Below are 21,586 nucleotides of genomic sequence, written 5' to 3' on the forward strand. Positions count from 1 at the left end.
TTTTTTTTTAAGGAGTTACGTTTCAGAAAGTGAGCGCCAAACAGTTATGCAAGTTGTCCTGCTTGAGGTCGCTAGAAGGTGCAAGAGATGGTGAAGACAAAACTGCCCATCTGGAATCGCAATGCCTGGAGGATGTCTCCGTACGGGTCGTCTCAGGGCAACCGATTTTCATGAATGGCAAGTTAAATATTTTCTCACATTTACCAGCTCTTGTGGATCCCTTATTCGGTTAGGCAGTCCTGTTCCGTGGACTTGGCCTGGGCAGAGCACAAGCATAGAACCTCTGGGTGCGCCTACAGTTACGGCGTGTAGGCGCAATTTCCGTATAAACTAAAAAACACCCTGGACATCTTTTCATGACAGGAGCGTGCACTAACCAAAGCAAAGGTGCGTTGGCACAGGAGCAAGGCACTGCAGACCCTAAAATCAGACTTACACCCGCTTCCCCAGAAACCACATGGCACAATATACACTTTTCGTACATATTTTTATTTGATCCAAAGTATGCACACCCTGGTAGTTTTCAGCAATGATGTACAAACGTTACGGATTTCTTCAGGCAGGAAACTGCCCATATTGGTTTACTTGATCAATGTTCTCTAAGCAGCAACACACTTTAGCATTTTGAGAACAAGTAATGCTTTTCATCTTCAAGTAATTCAGGGGTAGATTAAAGGAACCATTAAAGTAAAGAGCTCAAACTGTGCATTAATACACTGAAATGTTCACCTGATCTCATCTGGTTATAAAAAAAAAAAAATAAACACGGATTGGATTTGTGGGGTCGCTTAATTCCATAAAGAATTACATTTTCAATAGAATAAATCTTGCTGCCAAACTGTTTCTTACAACATTTACCACCTCTGCATCACTTCTGTTACTCCCAGGGGTGTGAGGGTTAAACAGCAGCGCTTCACCCAAGTCCTAGGACAAGCCAGCAGTTTTAACAAGTGTGAACAACATTAGCAGAAAATGTGCATGACTCACCAAAGAAATCCAACTCAGAATTACCTCAACATTGGTTTGGTCCTTGAAACAGCCCATGGCAGACCAAGAAATGTGAACACGTTATTAAAGAACAGGTTACCTAATTATTATAAAGGTCTTTCTGGTAGTGAAGCATATTCCTCACCAAGTGAATTTCCCCAGGTGCCTGACTGGATCCAGAAGATTTTCATAGCATGTCACTCGTACGCTGGTAGGTGGCGTTGCACGACTCCGTGTCGAGTACATCCCACCCCCAGATAACCGTGCCGATCGCTGTAAAAGCTGAGAGACCTCTCAGAGTTAAGACGATTAAATTGAATCTCTTCCTTTAAGGGATGAGGCTGAGACTAGAAAGACAGCAAGGTTGTGGATAGCCCTATGTGGAATGGCATGATTAACTTTTTGGCAAGAAAACTGCCTCTGATGGAATGACCAGTTTATCTGTGTAAACAAATGTGACCGGCTGCTGGATGGAAAATGCCTGGAGTTCATTCACTCATTGGGCAGAAGTGACTGAGTAGAAACAGTTTTAAAGGTTAGCGAGCACTGAGTACCGCTGTGCATCGGTTCAAAAGGAGTGTGCAGTTGCAGGGTGACCAGGGAAATGCCATGAGCATTAAGCCATTTCCAGAGGCATAGAGCCTCCTCGCACATGACCCCCAATTCCATGCTGCCCTGTTTATGGCAGTACCACACTGCGGTCATGCTGAGCACCTGTACTCGTTCCCGGTGATGGTCTGGAGAAACAGCTTCAGTGCTAAGCAAATCGCCCCCAACTCCAAGAATGAGGTGGGATCCACTTGATGTGGAGATGGGCCTCTGCCAGGGACCAGAGTCCTCTGATCTCCACCTCTGACAGATGACCTCCTCAACTCCGCAACAAATCATCGGCCACGACCATTAAATCTGGATGGGGCAGGGAGAGGGGTTTATCGCTGGTCCAAATATAGTTGAGCAGCCGTCACTGAAGATCTTTTGCTGTCTTCACCCACACCGGATGTCCCACCTGGAGTTGTTCCCTAGCAAGATGCAGTAGGCCAAGAGGTCCAGAAGCCAGTCATTCTCACTGACAACCAGGTCCAGGTTAACATATCCGGTTCAAAGCCCGAATGTCCTAGACTAGTTGACTTGTTGAGACAGAGGGAAGGCTCGGAAAAGCACCTTGTCCAGGATGACCTGACGAAGGGGAGCTGCTGCGATGGAGTCCGGTGTAATTTCAGTGCTTTGATGGAAAAGCCCAACAACATCAACGGACCTGTCTTTGTCTGGAGGTCGTCCACAACTGTTTGAGGGGAGCCAGTCATTTGCAACCAGTTGTCAAGGTATGGGAAGACCGGTTATTTCCAACCTCTGCAGAGGAGCTCCATCTACTACCATTGCCTTACTGAACACCCGAGTTGCACTGGTAAGGCCAAAAGGGAGCATTGTAAGCTGAAAGTGCCCTTGGCATACCTTAAACGCCTGCACAATTGCAGGACGGGAATGCGGAAATACGCGCCCTGCACATCCAATGCTACCATCGGGTCATCTGAATCCAGGGCATACTGAACTTCAGCCAGAGAGCATTTTGAACTTGTTCATCGAAAGGAAGAAGTACAGAGGGTAATGGTAGTAGCAGCCAGTCTGATCTCTTATTTTGGGTAGTTAAACAGTCATGCGACCTCCCAAAGGGCACCTATGTGCTGCAAAGGAGGACCTAAAATGGTTCTGCGGCAGAAGGAGTGGTTTACAGTTTGGGTTATCATTACCCCTAGGGATTTAGATGCTGCAGCCTGCTCCTCTGCATCGACCTTGAAAGGACTGGGAGGCTAGTGGTTGAAGCAAATTCTGTCACTGCCTCTGTTTGAATACCTTTACGAAGCCTCAAAAAGCAGTGAAACTGTTGGAGGAACGGCGGCGTACATGAAGTAGGTCTATGAAAAGGAGCAGTAGCTTTGCTGTCCTTGAAAAGTTCAAGGGCAAAACCACCTCATCTCAGAAGAGATGGGTCTCAGTGAAGGGCATGTTCAAAAGTGACTGCTGAGCGTCACTCGAGAATCCAATGGATCAGATCCAAGCGTGATGACTAAGCACCATGCTCGTCCAGTCTACTCTAGGCAGTCAATAGTTTCCTGGCTCGACTTGATGAAGTAACTCACCACGTCCTGGCCATTGGATGAGGCATTGGAGGTTTAGCCATATATCATCTGGGATTGTGTTGAAGACGTTTGCCTCCATGCCCCATAACACGTCGGCAAATCTCACCAGAATGCAGCTTGCATAATGACAAACCATAGGGCAAGGCTGGCAAGAGAGAACATCCATTTGGCGAATACCTCCATACATTTGGACTCGCAATCTAATGTAGTCAGACAGTCATTCAGGTTCAGACGACTGATGGAGGCCCGCACCAACAACCTTTATGGTGACCAGTGTTGCAGTAGGAAGGCTGAGTCCCCTGGGGCAAGTTTGTGAGGTCTTCCAATTTTCCTATTGAGTGGAGGGCAAGATATTGTTTTTGCCAAGGTACCAAACAGTGTGTCCACGACGGCCTCACTTAATAGTTGCAGAGGTCCCTGGTTAGTCTGTCCAGGATGAAGCACTTCCGTTACTGCGTTTGTCTTGACCTCTGTTGTAGGCAAGGTTAAGTCCAAGACTTCAGCTGCTCTCCTTATTACTCTGGCACAGGAGACAGGCTCTTCAGTGGCCACATTAGGAAGAGGAGCGTATAGGCCAGCCTCAGAGCATGTATCAAAGGTAAAGGCGTCTTGTATCCAAAAAATAAGTTTTTGTTGTCATAAATGTGATTAGATCTATCATCATAGTCTCCAAATTCATGGATTGGAATGGGGGTAAATGTGAGGTCACTGAGATGTGTGTGAAGTCCCTTTGTACTCGTTTTGGAGTCTGAAACGACTACTGACTACCATGTCCGGCTCCAACGCTTTGGGCTGCATCGAGGATAGCGGCCCGTGTAAGAAATCTACATAGAGTCTGAAGCTAGAACTCACATCTAGGGCTGACCCACCAGCAGTAACCCCACTGCTCTGGGGACAAAGTTTGTGGACCTGTAGTAACTGTAATATCACCCGACTCCAAGTGGTGGGTTTTGCAAGATGAAGCAGAGCCGTAATTGGACTTTTATTGTGTGTGGACTTACCGGACGATCTTGACTTAGACAATGATCGGTTCTAAGATCAGGAGTGTGTCTGTGTCCTTGACTTTGACCAGGACTGGGCCTTTTTCGACTTTTGTCAATGCTCAGAGACTTAAGAGTTTGTATTTGCGTTTGCAGATGGCCTTCAGGTTCATCTTGTTGCACACTTATTGCACCCCGCGAGTTGTGATTGGAGACCAGACACAGACCATGCAGTGGTCCGTCACAGACATCTATTTGTGGCAATCCTTACACTGCTTGAATCTTGAGACTTCAGGAGGGGACATGTCCCTTGCACACTAGAAAAGGCTTGGCTAAACTGTCAAGTCTGACAGGCTTGAGAGAACAAGCTCTGGATACGCATCAGAAGACACAGAAAAAAAGGAACTGACATCAGCATGAACAGGTGAAGCAAATATAGTGGCCTGATGTCACATCCGGGGCAGAACAGACCTGATGCAGAGCCGATTGATGCCACCTACCGGTGCACGAGAGAGTTGCTATGAAAATCTTCCATATCAAGTCTGAAACCTGGAAAAATTCAAAAGGTGAGGAACCTGCAGTTATACGTCTCTTTCAGAAGACTATGCTTTGGAAAGGTTTTGCATTTTTAGTTTGCATTGTTGCATTCATTCATGTTATTTACCTAATTTGTAAAATGCTGAATATATTTAGTTTGGAAAGACAAGGCACACTCTAACTTCACTGTCCACTTTCCACACAAACAAACAGCATGGCTGTCTCTATTTGTCATCTTTGCACCAACCTCAACATATCACAATTTTGATGGAGAAATGTGCTTATTTTCGGAATTCCAAATTGGGACATAGACTACAGGATTCTAAAAAGTTTCAACGTCACTGGAAAAAAGCAAGAATATGTCCTAAAAATAAATGAGGAATGACATCAAGGTCAGTCTAGGCCATGCTATCAAATGCTCACACTGCAGTCAGTGGGGATCCACATACCAGAACAGTTAAACAGTTTTTGTAGCACAGAAGAAGTTGCAGAATTCTCATAATGAAAGAGGTGAGCAGTCAAGGGCAATATGTGAGGGATCAACAGCACAGAGTGCAAGCTTCCCCGCTCCACTGGCATCAAGCCTAATGAAAGTGCTAGCAGTTGTGCTTTCGCTATTTAGGTTTATTTAAAGTGCTTCTGATAGCAAACATTGAAGGTATGAACTTTGAGTGCCAAATTGCTCAACACAAGCCACCGACAGCTGGCCGTATTTGGGCCACAACTTGATCGCCACAAGCCTGTATCAGCAAACTCGGAGAAAAAGGCACTACTAAACCCCGCAACGCCCATTGTGGAAATCCTTTAAAGCGGCCCTCAATCTTAATAGCCGTAGATGGGATTAACTTGAAAAGGATGATGCGACTACGAAGCGTATATGTGCGTTCTGCTAATGAACACATAAGACGCAGTGCGGCACGGGCCAGAGCAGGAAGGGTCAGGCGTGGACTGCGGGAAGAAGACCCTACTGTTTGGGGAGACCAGCCACGGACCAGGAAAGAAGCGATATGTCAGAAGCTGGTCAGGTGGAAATAGTTCACCATGCATGATAGGCTGTGTGAGCCTCTCTTGATGCCCCTTTGAAGGAACATGCCAACAAGAAAAGAAACATTTGGCACATCCACAGAAAGAAGTCACCTTTCGGTTTCAAATCTAAAAAAGTGCCTTGCGCTACTCTCGGTCATGCAAGTGCCACGATGGTTGCTGTAGTTTCAGGGTTTGAGCTCTAGTGATTTATTCTGTGGACTGCTCTGCTGGAATGGCTTTGAAAGGGGGTAACAGAGTCATTTCCTGAAAACACGGAGAACGGAAGGTAAAGCTTTTGGTTACGTTTTAGTGATAGGACATCAGTCTGTGGCATAGAAGCGCCATATGGAGAGACATCAGAGGGCGGTCGTTTCATTACTTGGGTCCAGGCTCCACTGGCAGTCGCTCTACGCTTGTCAGAAGAGATCAGCCTCACTTCTGTCTGATACTGTGGTTTCCCTGTACTTGAACAAGGTGTGTAGTGAGACTTGCGCCTCCAGGCCAACTTAGTGGACATAGTAGAAAGCGATTAGTACATACAGGTGACACCAATGATGGGGAAAGAACAATCTTAGTAAATGGCTCACAACTTTTGTTTCTGCAGTCCAGCCTCTCTGCAGTGAACTGGGGGGTAAGGGGTGGGAATGGCATGGTCTACACCGGAGAGTTTTGGTGGGATTACAACATAACTTCTGTAATGAAGCTGTACCTAAACAGGACCTCTGAATTAATTCATGAACTCTTTGAAACTCTTACTGGCCTTGGATGGAAAAAAGGCTTAGTCTGCTGCCAGCAGTGACCTTCAGTGTGCCATCAGCCCTTAATAGGATGTGCCCCACCTGCTGTTTAGTGCAATCCCGTTCCAAGTGTGTTACTGCTATAATGGCAAGAATAAAACAGTCAGGTGCCCAATAGATCAACACTCTTCTGAAGTAACTGATAACCAAGGTGCCCTGCCACTTTGTGGTGATCCAAGTGCCCCTGTGGGGATGCTGTGTAAGAGGGGCAGTCCGTCTATCTTGAACAACTTAACCGGAATCAGTGACCACCACCAACCCACCAGGGTATTGATTCCAAAACAGGTCCACTCAATATTTACAGATTTAAATTAATTTTTACTGCTGATCCCACAACATTTTATTGCTAACCCAAATTTTTCCATTAGTGGATTTAATCCCAAACGTTTCTTTTTAGAAAAATAAAACACGAAAGGGTTCAATTCCCCATGATTTGTTCTGAGTGCCCTTGTTCACGCAATCAGCAATGAACAGGGTTTTTTTTAAAAAAAGCGAAGAGTAACACATCCTGGTGCTAAGGGTAGCGCCTCTCTCTCTTCAGCAGGAGGTGGCACTGAATAGTGCGGATCCGGTCCTTGGCTGGTGCAAACTCTGGCTGAAGCTTCAGCGTTGACTCGTACCACTGCATGGCCTTCTCAAACTCCTCCTGAGAAGGAAAGATTGCAGTAAAATAGATGACGCATGGGCAGAACTGTTGCTTTGAGCACAAGATGGTCAAATGCAAAAAAGAAGGCACTCATGTACCACAGTCCGTTTACGCAATTAATTCAGGTTCCTGTTAGAGAAGATTTTGCAGATAATATTCTGGAGGGCATATTTTGGTGGTGCATACCAGGTGAGCTGGCTAATGAATTCATTGATTACATGTGCTGTAAAGCAGTAGATTACAGTAGCTTGCTCTACATATATATCTATGTTAATTGTAATTTAATATAGCGCACAAATCATATCTCAGTGATAAAACTTTTGATCGACAGATAGCTATATGGGCAATGTTACTTACCTCGTAAGCTTCTGTTCGTGGCATGTAGTGCTGTAAATTCACATGCTGTGCACACCCCCTGCTATCTAGTGTTTCTTCAAAGATTCTTCTCCAGTCACGAGGCTCAGTGACTCCACCCATTGCTGGTCATGGGCATGGGCATCGGCTCCATTCTTAGACAGCTTCCCGCATGGCGGGCGAGGATGGAGATGGAGTGTCTCAAAATGGGAGATTTGTGAAAGCAGAAGCTACTGCTGAGATGTTCTAGGCCAGTTTCATGTAGTGCCTTGAAGTGTGGGTGAGGAGTTTGAATGGTGCTAGTTTGTGAATGGGGAGCCGTGGAGCTCCTTCAGGTGTGGCGTGATTGGAGGGCAGCGTAGGAGGGATATACGTATATACTAGTTGATGATTAGGGTGAACAACAGGCAAGGTACTCTGAATTGGGGTCACAGGGCAGTCGAGGGTTAAGAAATAGGTTACTTACCTGTAACTGGAGTTGTCCAGAGTTGGTATCTGAAAGACATGCTTGAATCGTTCCACATTGTCAGACTGGGAGGCCCTATAACTTTAAACAGTACCATACATTATTAACTTGAAAATAGCCAGATAATATTATTTATTTAGTTGCACATTTCCCTTGCTAAAAAGAGCTTAACATTCAAACAATGAAGTGCATCAAATCTCCTGCAGGCCAGTGCAGAGCTCATTTCAAAGCACTCATGCACGAATGTAGAGTGCAAACAGTGATCCTCACAAAGGGCAGGACGGTCGGTAGCAGGTGAATCTATGATCGGTGTCAGTGAGCCTCACAAAGGGCAGGATGGTCGGTAGCAGGTGAATCTATGATCGGTGTCAATGCAAATGAACTGTAGCTCTTCTCACACTTTGGATCTTTCATAGATTCGCGTAGTGCTAGATTGAGGACTGCGAGCAATACAACATAACAATGGGCCAGAGGTAGGTGGATAAAGAAAGCTGGAGCATCTGGGCAATCGCTAATTGTCCATTCACATCTCTACCCAGGCAGTAATGCTTTGAGAAATGTTAATTTCTTCATGTGAGTGCCTGGCCATGTCCGATAATATTCTAGCGTAGAGCCCAGCTGTGGTACAAACACTCCTGGAAAAGGATGCTGTAACCATATCTTTGAAAGGAAAGCTGGCTTTGGCATGCCAAAAGTTAATACCTGTAGATATCCAGCTGTTGAAGCTCGGCTTGGAAAGCATTCACCCTTTTTCTGGAGCATCTAAAGAAATGAAGAGTTGGTCAGACAAGCTGAACGTCTGTTTTCTGAAGGAACAATTTTGGGTAAAGTTTATAATCTAATGAAGGCGGGCACCAATCAGACGATGTGGTTCAATTAGAAAATAAAGATGGAAGGGCAAATCGGTACTTAATGTGAAAGTCTATTTGGCCCTTTGGAATAAACCTCGTATTTGTTAGAATAACTCAACTGAAACTAATGTGGGTGCTTTATGCAGATGTACAACAGTAGGCCTGTTGACGCTAGGAATAGAAGAGGGTTAAGAGAAAAGTTGGGTCTAGAGAGCTTTGCAGAAGGAAGTACAACTTTCTATGCATCAATAGGGAGGATTCCACAGCTGAGGTGCCTGAACAAACCAAGACTTACCACCAGAACCTTCTAAAACCTGGAACCGCCAACGTGAACAGGTCTCTAGACTGAAGAGAATGAATGATTGGTACACTGGTGTAAACGAGAAGAGAGAGTCTCCTACCCTGTCATACGTAAGGAGTAATACATAAAAGCCTGAAGTAAATGTGCCTCGCCACTGGCAGCCAATGAAGGCTGCGATGGGCTACTGAGACAAACTCAAATTTACAAAGAGAACTCAATCTTCTGACAAGGTCTGGATTATCGTGAGTTTATGGATCTTCTGCCAGTAAACCCCGATTAGAAAGTATTGGCATCATCGACTCTCGAGGGATACCAACTTCACCACTGGTGCTTGAGGCTGATGGGCACTGTACAGAAGGGTCTTGTTCAAAAGTCTCATCAGTACAAGTTGAGGTGACTGTATTCACTTCATCACTGGTAGAAAACCCTGTCGGGGATAAAAACGATGTCTCTAACCTTGGTGAGTGGACTGGGCCAATGAGGGGGAAAGGGCAGGGCTAAAGCGGGGGAGTACACAAGCTGTCCTGGCCTAAAACCACCACCACTGCGTTACTTGCTTTGATCTTCAGCCAGTATTTGCATAGTTCTTAAACTGGCATGAAAGAAGGCGTAAGTGAGTGCTAGAGTTCTGATCGAGCCCTCTCAAAACACAGGGTTATCACTGTGCAATGTGCATACAAGATCAACTTCAGAATAGATTATGTAATAACACCTGAAAGTTGCAGCATGTAAACATTGAAGAGGGTGGGTGACAAGGATGATCTCATAGAGACCAAATGTAAGACAGACAAACAGAACAGAGAGAAGACATGGCTGTGACCCTTCCCATCACCGGCATAAAGCCATCAGATGATGGCTCAGGACTCCGTGATCCTTAGTAACACGGGCAGCAGAGATATCAGCCTGTTGAGGCGGACATTGTGCCCTGCGTCAAGGCCCATGAGGAGTTCATCAAGGATGGAGACCAGAGGGCCTTTCTATCCATTGTAGACCCAAATCCCTCCTAGATGTAGTCAAGCGTATTAGATCCCTCAAGTGAGAAGAAAGCCAATGGGCACAATAGTTTGTCTATTTTGGCAATGGTTTCAGCAGGGAAGCTGGCCTGTAGTTGTTCTTGGATCTGAAATATAAATTTTATTTCTAAGCAAAGGCTTAAATCACTAGTTTTTTTTTAAGTCTGGCACCTTGCTGGAGGTGAGGAAGGTGTTTAGCACAGATATTAATGCTAGAAATAGTGCCTCAGATAGAAACCTAAAGCAAAACCAGGGCACGGATTGTCTTGCAAGCTTAATTTACGTGAAGTTAACATGACCTGACCCTGGCTTTCAAGAATGAGGGAAGTGGAATCAAGCACATCTTACCCCTGGGTCTAAATCTGCGTTTTCTTGTTGCCAATGATTGAAAAAGGCACGCAGAGAGTAAACAGCCTGGAAGATATTTGTATTTGGAAAAAAAAACCTGTTGCATTAGTCTAATGCAGAAAGACTTTACAGTGACTTAATTCTAAATTAAAGTGAGTCATCATAGTACTCAAAGTTCCATTTCCTTTAAGCCCGCTACAGAATCAGCCTCTCTGGAATAAAGGCATGGATGAACCAACAACCGACTGATAGGGAGTGTCAAGTTCTTCACATTACCTGGGGCACAGCGGCTTTAAGAGCATAAGACAAACAATATTTGATTGCCTGTGCATGAAAGAGTAGTAAAAAAAGGCAGTAGCAGCCCAGTGCGCAACATACTCCTACTAGCTGCCTCCCCATTCATATACCGGCAGCAGAGAGACTGCCCTGGACCTGCCTCGTGATAACTAGTGAAAGGCTTAACAGGAAGCAGATAGAGTAGTTGGCCAGTACTAATGTCAGGACTGATAAAACTCAAACTAAAATTAAAGTAGAGGAAACGGATTCAATACTATTCCCTGCTACACTATAATCCTTACTTACCTCTTGAGGGACAACTAAATTCATATGAATGTCAGAAAGGTCGGCTGCTTAACCTCAAAGGGAGAATAAAACCATACATTCAAAGAACAAGCTACTTACTTTCTGTAGCGTTTTTTCCAGGTAGAGAGACTATCTAGCCACAGCTTCCTCCGCTCTTGAATATTCCCCACGTGTTAGACTAGATCTGGAAACTTATTAGCAGTACCTCTGTGTGCGGGTAGGTGGCACATGCGGCTCTGAACGAGACCAATGCACTCTGGAAATGACGTGCGGAGCCTATAAAGGTGCCTCTCCCTCGCACCCCAAGTTGATTTTGAGAGTGTCCGAAACCCTCAGATGCAGAGCCTTAAAAGCAAATTGGTGTGACCTGTGTGCAGAATACTAGACTTTTAATGGATAGAGTCCAATCACTGAACACAGAGGATGGGAAAGGCGGACAGGAATCTGCAGCTAGTTGGAGTCTCTAACAGAAAGAGCCGTACGAAAAGTAAGTAACTTGTTCTGATAGAGATTTCAGGCCACAGATTCCTCATCTTTTGGATAGATACCAGAACAGTACCTATTTGAAGGTGCGTCTGTGGCTGGACTCAAACCAGAAAGTCCTGCAGGGGAGAGTGGGCAAAATGCCCCTCTTGGCAAAGACTGACTGTCCGGACAAAAGCAAGTTGTGAAAGTAAGGAGGACTCCCCAGGTAACCGCATGTCAGATGTCTGGGACAGGGACTCCATGTGCCAATGCAGTGGCAGCAGCTTTGTCCCTAGTAGAATGAGGATGAAGTCCTTCCAGAAGTGGCTTTTTGGCCAATACGTAGCAGATCTTAACGTGGTGCACGATCCAGTGGTAGATGGTTCTCTTCTGTACAGCTTTGCTTTTTTCTACTTCCGAAAACTCCACAAACAGTTGATCATCCAACCGGTATTCTTTGGTACGGTCTATGTGAAACCTCAGTGCTCTCTTGGGGTCCAAGCGAGAGAGTCTCTCCTCCTCCTTTGAGGGGTGAGGCAAGTAATAGAAATCCAGCAGAGTTGTGCTCTGACCGATGTAGAACAAAGATGCCAGCTTCTCTGGGAACAAGGTAGTATGGGGATGACAGTGCCTGCAGTTCAATCAACATACCGCACCAATGTCTTGGCACCAAAGACCACCATCTTGAGGGTGAGAAGCCGCAGGGGACAGTTGTGAAGCGGCTCAAAGGGAGTGAACATCAGGAAGGTAAGGACCAAGTTAAGGTCCTACTGTGGCATGACACATGGAAAGCGAGCAAACAAATGCAGTAAACCTTTTGAAAAGCACATAACTGTAGACCTAAAAAGGCAGAAATAGCCGAATGTTACTCTAACTGTGCCCGGAGCAAAGGCTTGCTAGCCTAGGGACAAAAACAACAAAACATCAGGTTACTTGGCTTGTCAATCTGGTGTGGCCCAAACAAACTCACAAATCTGTTACAACAGGCATAAACAGCTTTTGTTGAGGAACACCTGGCTGCCAAGATGGTATCAATCACCTCTGGAGGCAGGTTGAAGGTGTTCAGCTTTAGCCGCTCAATCTCCAAGCATACAGGTGGAGAATGCAAAGGCCGGGGTGCAGAACCGTGCTCTGCTGGTGCAGCAGCAGACACTCCCAGAGGGGCACCAAATCTGAGGATAGGTAATCCAGTCAATTAGATCTGGATACACTACATTGTGCTCAATCTGAAAAAACTAGGAGGACTTGGATCTTCTTGGTCTCGATCTTCCCACTCTACTCAAGAAAGGACTATATCTTGAAGCGAGAGACTTCTTGAAAACTCCAACATCTAGAAATGCGGACATTGCATGTTCTTTGTGGTGACAGAAATTGAGCGAAATTTGTCCACATTCACAGAAGAGACCTTACGCTACCATTGGGTGTATCTGCCACTTGTGATCTACTAGGTTTCAACAGCTGAGTTCGTCCGCTTTGGAATTCGAAGAGCCTGCCAGGTGGTTGACTAACTGAAAAATTCCTTGATGGCCCAGTTATTTCCAGAGGTGCAAGGCCTCGTGGTACACGGTCCATGAGCAGGGTGGGTCCTGTTTGTTGCAGTACCACATGGCAGTGGTGTTGACATTGAGGACCTGAATGAGACTGTCCTTGATGAATGGATGGAAGACTTAACGCCAAGCAGATGGCCCTCAGCTCCAGAAGGTTGATATGGAGCTGGGACTCAGTCGGTCATCAGAAACCTCTGATCACCCATTTTCCCAGATAGCCACCCCATCCCATAAGCAATGATTCCGTCATTACTGTCCGCTCTGGATGAGGAAGTGAGAAGGATCTGCTGCTGACCCAATTGAGCGCCAGCAACCACTGCAGATCTTTTGCAGTCTCCTCAGAAATCTGAATCTATTTTCAGAAAGGCAAGTCTCAGCTTATATGATAAGAATTTCTTAGAGCGAAAACAGCAGCTAGATTTCTCTATTATGTCTAGGTGTTTGTGGCCGAACACAGAGAAAAACAGCGCACAATAATGTTTTGACCTTGTACGCAGTGCTCAGACTAAATCCCAGCAGAAGAAGGAAATAACAAAACATGTGCAGCTTATTTCAAGAATAGCAGTGTGGCACAAAAACAAGCATTCAACTTCATTAACGTGTGCAAAGAGGCGGCCTACAACGTTTGCATTTTGGCCAAGTAAATGCCAAGGCTCCCCTCTGCCCCTTATGTTACTAATATTTTCATTAGAACCATATGTTCCCACAGTTCGTCAGAACTGTAATATAACTGAATTTTCCAACCCTGACACTTAAATACTCGGCCTATGCAGATGGCGCCTCATTGTACACTGGGATCCAGCAAATGTCTTTGCCCTTGTTTTTGAGGACAGTAATATTTTATCTCCAGTTTCCAACTAGTAATTTAATCTGGATCAATAAGAAATGTTACCCCTGAATACATTTTGCATGAAGGATGTGTGTGGATTTTAATGTAGTTTAGAAAAATGTAAGAATTAAACATTTGGGCCTTGTGTTCACTAGCACTGCTGCTGAACTAGTCGAGCTGAATTTAGATTCTGCTTAAAAAAATATTTCTGGATCATCTGAAAAATGGACTCCTTTATTTCTATCTTGGTAGGGGAACTTGGGGACTATTAAAATGTTTGCATACAGGCCATTACATCTGATTTCTACACTGCCTATTAATATTCTTAAATCCTTTTTAGTAACCGATTAATGCCTAATCGCATTCTTATGACACTCAAAGTCTAGAATTTTTCTGGCAAGGCTGAAATTACCCAAATGACAAGTAGGTGTAACATTTCCAGATTTCTACATGCGTCATATGGCTTCCTAATTCAAACAAACTGAATATTGGTTAATACATGCAGAGTATGCTCAGTTGCTTACTTGGGTTCGTACAGAAAGAACCCCAATCCACCCTCCCTATTTTTTTTTTTTTAGAGAGAGAGAAAGAGTTTATATCTATGACTCCGAAGCCCACTTCATGTGCTTTGCCGATTTTTAGAAACACTTGCAGAATACTGTATGCAATCTTGTTTCTATAACATACTAATAATAAATTATTCCTTTCTTTGTTACTCTTTAAAATAAAAAATAAAAAACAGTTATATACTGGAAAGACTGGCAAGAAATGAGTATTAACTGAGCTTACTAACTTCTTAATCATCTTTTGCCTATTTTGATATATACAAACAAAATTTACCCCAACTCACTCTTTTCTGCACAATATGAGAAGCATAAGTGGGATATAAATCAATATTTAGTGTGCACAAAACTCCTTCTGCTCTTTAATATTTCCAGCAAAGTTGTAATAACTCATTGTTGAAGGCTTCGAAAATATTCTCTTTTTAAGGAAAACATTCCTAGTAAGAAAATATCCACCTGGCTAGCAATTACACCTCCATTCATGAATGGCACATTATACACTCTCAAGGTACAAAGAGTTGATCATTTTATTCTAAACTTTCTCATGTTACACGGTGGCCACTTGTTTTAATCATAAGATTGAAAGTATCACACTTAATTTTGACCCACTTAAAAACAGAACGGATATGTCCTCTCCATTTATGTGCAAAGGCTCCTTGTAAGTCTACTTTTAATAACGACATCGTTGAATTGCCCCATGTCATCTTTCCTGCGCTGCTCATTCTGATTTTACGTATGTTTTACACTTTCTGCCATTTTATGAAATACTACTGCAATCTATTGTACATAGCCCATGACATTTTCGATATTATAACTCAACGCCCTTCTTCCCAGTTTTACTTCATTCTTTTGTCTTATGTCCATTTCTCTCTCCTTACCCACTTTTAAATTAAACCAATTTTATTTCAGATTTTTTCTTTTATTTATCATACAGACTATTTGCTTTAGTGCTTTTTTATAGTACCATTACAGTTAACAATGTCTGATATACTGGGTCAATTTATTTTCTATACTTCAATAAACGTTTCTTAACCTTCAAAAATTGACAAAGCAGGGTGACCTATGCAGAACCAGTGGTAACACTGCCAATGAACTCAGCAAAAGATACAAAAACTGAATGGAGGAAGAAACCAAAGGGCTAGGAGCTTCACGGGGCAGATTACTTGCAACTCCTACCTAGCAACATCAAATGGACATTCAAAATTGAATCTCCCTGTCCCCAAGAAAATAATTTAACAATTGGTTTCCATAAGGTCTGGTTCTCGTGTAAACCACTCTAAGGGCCTTGGTTCCACCTGCCACCTATGGCTTAGTGACACATTTTAACACCTTCAATTTTTGCTTTCTTTGGTATGCCTTGTGTGCAGAAAGGACATGGATTTATATTCAATTCTGCAGGGTCCCTTGTAGGCCTGAGGTATCAGCCATTAAAATAGGCACTAACCGTCCTGCCCATGCCTTAAAGCTAGAGCACCAAAGGAAGGATAACCTTCTCCCAAGATGGCACCTGCCAAAGAAATTACAAGAAAAACTGGCATCCTGAAAGCAGGTCAAAGCAATGATGCCCAGGTAGATCAAAGCAGATATACTCTTAGCGTAAAAATAACTGCAAAATAAGCTTCATTACCACTGAACTTAACATCACGTCAGTGCAATCGTTTAGAAACAAATTAAGGACAGCAGACTTCAAGAAAGAAAAGTCTACTTTAGTTTAAAACATACTATCAGTAGGATATATTCCTCATACCCATACGAGACAGAGCTCACAGAAAAAAAATTATTCCAGCTGTTCACTTAGATGTCACTTAACAATTTTGCTATGACTGTGCCCTACCTATACTGCCAGACCTCACCATCTGAGGTATCCAACAACATGTTAAAAGGGGAGGATGCAAACATTTTCCTCTGGCTCTATTCAATGGCTTACACTACTATACAAGCATATGGACAGGACAGAGTTTGTGGCCTAATCAATGGGTTTTGGCTCATCAGTAGCATTTTTTGTTCTACAGCTTATTTGCCCAGGTTAAGAAGGATAGGATCTTTCCTATACTCATTCTGGGCACTGTTTGGAAGCAAGGAGGTGTATCTGTGAATTCCTGCCACTCCAGCCTGTCACTGGCTGCAAAAGCTCTCACCTGCCGAGGCAGAACAGAGTAACTGATACATTTATTTTGCACAAGCCTGAAAACATCTGAGCTCCTTGCCAAGTGGAAGAACAACACCTTGTCCTCCAGCAAAGGAGGCATAGCCACAACAGATTGAGTTGGGGGGAGAGAGGGTCCAAAAAAGACAGGGGACCCACTAACTTCTATCCAAGAACTCAGATATATACGCCTGGAGAAGGTCTTCCACGCATGACCTTGATTGTGGACTTAGTGCTCAGTGGTCAGGGCGGGATTCATGGAGTAGTCGCTGACACCAAAGTATAAATTCATTTATTTGTCTAGAGGTGCATGATGGACACAATGGGCTGGTGCTTAGGAATGGTGATAAAGCAGGTATAGTTGAGGTGTCACTAAGTAGACTCTTTTAGCCTTCCACTTCATGCTCAAGACATCCAAATAAAAGTCAAAATTCTAGATTAAAGATAACATTTGAACAAAACCTGCATCAACATCCAAGAGGAGTTGAGATGGGTTGTGAAACTTTGGTGCCATCTGTCCTTGCCTGATGCTTTAAATTAGCATTACCTGTTTGCCACAGAGTTTTACTTTCAGTGAGTTAAAATTCAAGGAAGAGGTCAGGGGAGCTGGACTGTCGGTGCCCAGTGAGACTCCTAAAGGCCCATGGATGTGTCAGAGATTGGAACAAGCTCCTGCACATCCAGGGACTGGAGAGGCAGGGAGAGTGTTGATGTCACGTTCTCCTGGGTACTTGACAAGTTCCATTAAATCTACTTTTATTAAATGCCCTGAGATGCTGTGCTCATAGGGGTCAGTGTCTCTACTATTTCACAAAGTCTAATGATGAGCCCAAACACTAGACAAATCCTCCTCTTTATCTTGCAATGTAGCTCTCTACTAGCTAAAAGGGTAGCATTCTCTTTCCCATCTACTACCTGCGTAGAGTGATAGCTAGGATGTGCAGAAGGGAGGAGAAGTGAGACATGGACCAACCAGATCACACCGAGACTGCGACAGACCACCCACAGGAGGGGCGAGACTTGACTCCCCAATGCAAGTCTCTGGACTTTTCTCTATCTAGGGAGGCAAACGTGCTTGCTACCCTAGTGTATCAGGCCCATAGCACCATACTCAGAAGACAACAGTTTTATCCTACCATGCAATGGAGGCTGGCAACCTGCTGGATGAGGAGATGGGAAAAACTTGCTGATGCAATAGAGTCTCCAGAGCATAAGATGATGAATACCCGTTGTTTGGTGCCCTCTCTTGGAACCAGAACAACGGATCACTTTAACATCATGCATAGGGCCTGGGAGAGCTTTCGGTTACTCGCACAGCTTGCATAGGGTTCCTAGGTAGGGTGAAGCAATCTTTACCAGCACAAAATTTATTTGGGACAGCATATGGTGTTGGAGACCCTGTATTCATCTTACTAGTGATGAAAATAATGTCTCCGAGGAGGTATGTGTACGTTAAACTGTATTAAAGCTAGACAGTTCAGGAAGCTGCCTCTTACTGAAGATGGCAGACAAAGCACAGGTGAGAACAGATGACTGAAACCCAAACAACAGATGCAGAGGTCTTGAAAAGCAGCTGCTGTATCAGTCAGTGGCACAATCTGTCTGGTTTAAATATATTCTAATTTGACTAAGTAGCTATGCAAACCAACAAGACTATAAACTCAAAATCGGCCAAAACAGTGCTCTAGTGAAGAAATCCCAATTGGCGTGTCATGAAAATAATATCAGTCTAGTTGAGTCTTTAGATAAGACCTATAAGGATCCTGTATTCAAGGAAGAAATAATATGCAGCTGTTGCTATTTCAGCAAAAATACGTTGAGTGCAAAGTTATTTTAAATAATCAACTATAAAAAAATATATAAGATCAGGGTATAAAAATTCTAAATGTTAGAAGTTTAACTCTTATTTAATGCAAACAGGTAACATTGAAAGGTACTAATTGTTTAGACTGACAGATGTTGGATATCCTGCAGAAGGATTAAACTACTGCAATTAGCATTTTTACACCTTGGGACCTTTTTCAGAGAGGCCTCTAAATACTGATTTGGATAAAAACAAGAGTTTGTCTGAACTTGCAATAAAATACCTGTGGTATTAAGACGTGGTATTACCGTATGCAAAATTATCATGGGTGACTCCACTTATAAATCTGCTAGGTTAAACCAAGAGAAATGTATCATACGACATGCCTAGAATTCGGGATGAACATGTGGAATTGGTACAGTAGAACAGATCTCTCATGATATTCTCCACTCCACACGACATCCTTTAGGATTACGGATAATCGTTAATGCTTGTGTGCAAAATTGTGACAACTATTATGTGCAACTCGGGCATTTAATTTCTTGTTTAATTGATTAATATCACTGACAAACATACTAGATGGGCTGTCTTAGTTGACAACCTTTTAACCACAGAAAGTATTGTATATAACATTTAAAAGATTGGAAGATGTCACACGAAATTAAATTTACACTCCAAATATAAAGTTACTCACATCACCCAAACTCTGCAAAATGTAGCAGTGCTTTAACAGAACGCTTACTTACCATTGCTACATAGACGTTAGCCAGGGTGAAGTGATTCACAACGAAGTGCGGGGCGATTTCTACTGCCATGGTTGCAACAATAATGGCATCATTCCAAAGCCGGGCATTGTGGAAAATATTAGCCAGGCTGATTAGTGGCACATCCTGAAATAAGAGAAGTTTGATTTAAAAAAGAAAATACATAGACGAGTCCCTTTGTCTGTTACAGTGGCCGTACAAGAATGACATCTTTATATTGTGGGAAATGATAGCTTTTCTTAGAATTAGGAGTACGATGACGACACTGGACAGGATTGTTCTAAGACATACAAACGCTTATCTATGGGTACTAGGTTTGTTATTTAATACAGAGAAGACGTCACCTACCGATATACATAGACCTCGATGACTATTATCTTAACAATAATAACAAGTCTTCAGAATGTTTCCTTGTGTCAGTATGTATGTCAAAGCTTCTTATAAAAACAACAAATTACGATTCAAAGTATTGGATACACGGGCAGAGGCTCAAGCGGTCAAACAAGCACCCTGACCTCTTTAAAGTTCTTCATTATAATCCTAATATAATGCTCCTCCATTACTATTACAGTTCTACTGGAAACAGTGCCTGGAGCCACTAGCATGCAGAACAGAACTAGGATTGAAAATTAAAATAGGTAATATAATTTTCTATCATATAATCACATCATAATATTACCTTTTTACAATTGAATCACACGCAGAAATGAGTGAAAAAGCGGTTCTCTCTGAATGATCATAGCGAACGCCCAAATAAAAATGATTCCTGAGGTTTATCATACTAGAATTCGTATCTAAATAATAATGCCAATAAAAATGATCTTGACTCTAGGTGTGGGGAAACATTTGCACAATAATAATGCTGCTTATGAATGGGCCACAAATCTATCAGGCTGAACACGCTTACTGTTTTATTAATGGTTTGATGTAGTAGACAACTAAGCAAAACAAACTGTTTAAACTCTGATTACCTAATGTATAGCTAAAAACATTTTGCACGCAATTTTAAATTAAAAACAATTATACAACCAATTTTACACAACTCCTGGTGATTAAAGTTGGACAACAGCTCTTTCTACGACGGGTGCAGATCCGATCCCTTATAGGTCATGACGTTTGCAATACATGTGGAAAATGCCAAAAAGGGTACTACCAAGTTTCAAGATCTGATCTCAAACTGCTGATCAACTAGGGCTTTGGACTTCAAACCATTTACTCAGATACCAATGGTCCTCTTACGGGGGACTGAACACCAAGAACAGCAACGAGAGGAGATCTAGATTCTTCCTGATCTTGGTGGTCGTTCGAGAGCTTCTCGTTTTTAACATTAGTTCGAAAGCAGCCGTGACCATCCCTTGGCTTCTTCTAAGCTGGATCATGAAAGCACATTAGCCTTCACTCATGTGTTGACTCAAACCAATACTACTTGTTTCAAGTTATTAAGATTAGGAAAGTGGGATTCCAATGAATTATGCAATAATGGATAACTTCAAAATGAGTATAGAAAAGGCTTATTCAAGCTTGACAAATTCCCCAGTCAGGACATTCATAGATCTGCACAATGAACCTATTCCCTAGTTTGATCAAGACCGCAATAAAAAAAAAAAGCAAAAACGGCAATATTGCCTGTAATGCCCAAGCAAATATAATGAGGATGTCTGTTCATCTTGAGGGAAAATATATAGGATCGCTTTTCAAGACGGTTTATCTTATATTAGGTCCACAGCTCTTCCATGGATAACACAAAACGAAAAAAAAAAAAACAAATCTGTGGGTTTCATTAACATGTAATTTGACCCCACAAAATTAACCAGGAGGAAGTGTCCAGCAGGTGACATTTACAAAGGAGTAAAATGAGAAAAATGAAATGTCACTATATGCACACAGACCACAAATTCTTTAGTGTCTATACTTCAAGTTGATTTCTGGAAGATAACTTTTTTTCTTAAATGGGTCATCCAAAAATGTGCAACACATATGAGAAGTTCAGAATGGGGTCTCAACCAGCCGAAGGGCTCAAAGAGCTAAACACTTGCAGCGGACAAAATAAAGACTTGAGTTCAAGAAGACTGAGCTGTTCATCCTTCAGAGGTCGCTAATTTGACTGCCATAAACTGTTAACAGGAGCACCCCCTTTTCACTGGTGCTGAGAGAAAACAGATAGAATATTTAATGCTATGAAAACCCATTATTATTTCTTATCCCCATGGAAACTATACCGACAGATGGAAGATATTACCTCATATGACTGATTTACACTATTGAATTTTTAATAACAAACCCATTGAATGTGATTATTTTCCTTTAATGTATTTTAGCTAGTCAAGTTGCAAGTTGATTACCCTTCCACCTAAAGGTTTTTTTGGGTAAAAAACAGAAGCTGTGAAACCGCATATAGCATCTGCCATTCACTGCTTTAGCTATGCAATACAGTGAAGCTAT

General features: G+C 42.9%; 1 protein-coding gene across 1 annotated transcript in view; it reads right to left on the reverse strand.

Moving 5' to 3' along the window:
• Positions 1–470: 470 nt before the first annotated feature.
• TTC17 (tetratricopeptide repeat domain 17) overlaps positions 471–21,586 on the reverse strand; it is a 458,242-nt gene continuing 437,126 nt past the window's right edge. Inside the window, exons 24-25 of the mRNA XM_085643464.1 lie at positions 19,127–19,270; positions 471–7,111 (exon numbers count right to left, since the gene is read on the reverse strand). Coding sequence (XP_085499590.1) covers positions 6,980–7,111; positions 19,127–19,270 — 276 coding nt within the window. The 3' untranslated portion in view covers positions 471–6,979. The remainder of the gene's footprint in view (positions 7,112–19,126; positions 19,271–21,586) is intronic.

Source organism: Triturus cristatus, chromosome 3_1, assembly GCF_964204655.1.
Source record: "Triturus cristatus chromosome 3_1, aTriCri1.1, whole genome shotgun sequence".
Taxonomy (NCBI): Eukaryota; Metazoa; Chordata; class Amphibia; order Caudata; family Salamandridae; genus Triturus; species Triturus cristatus.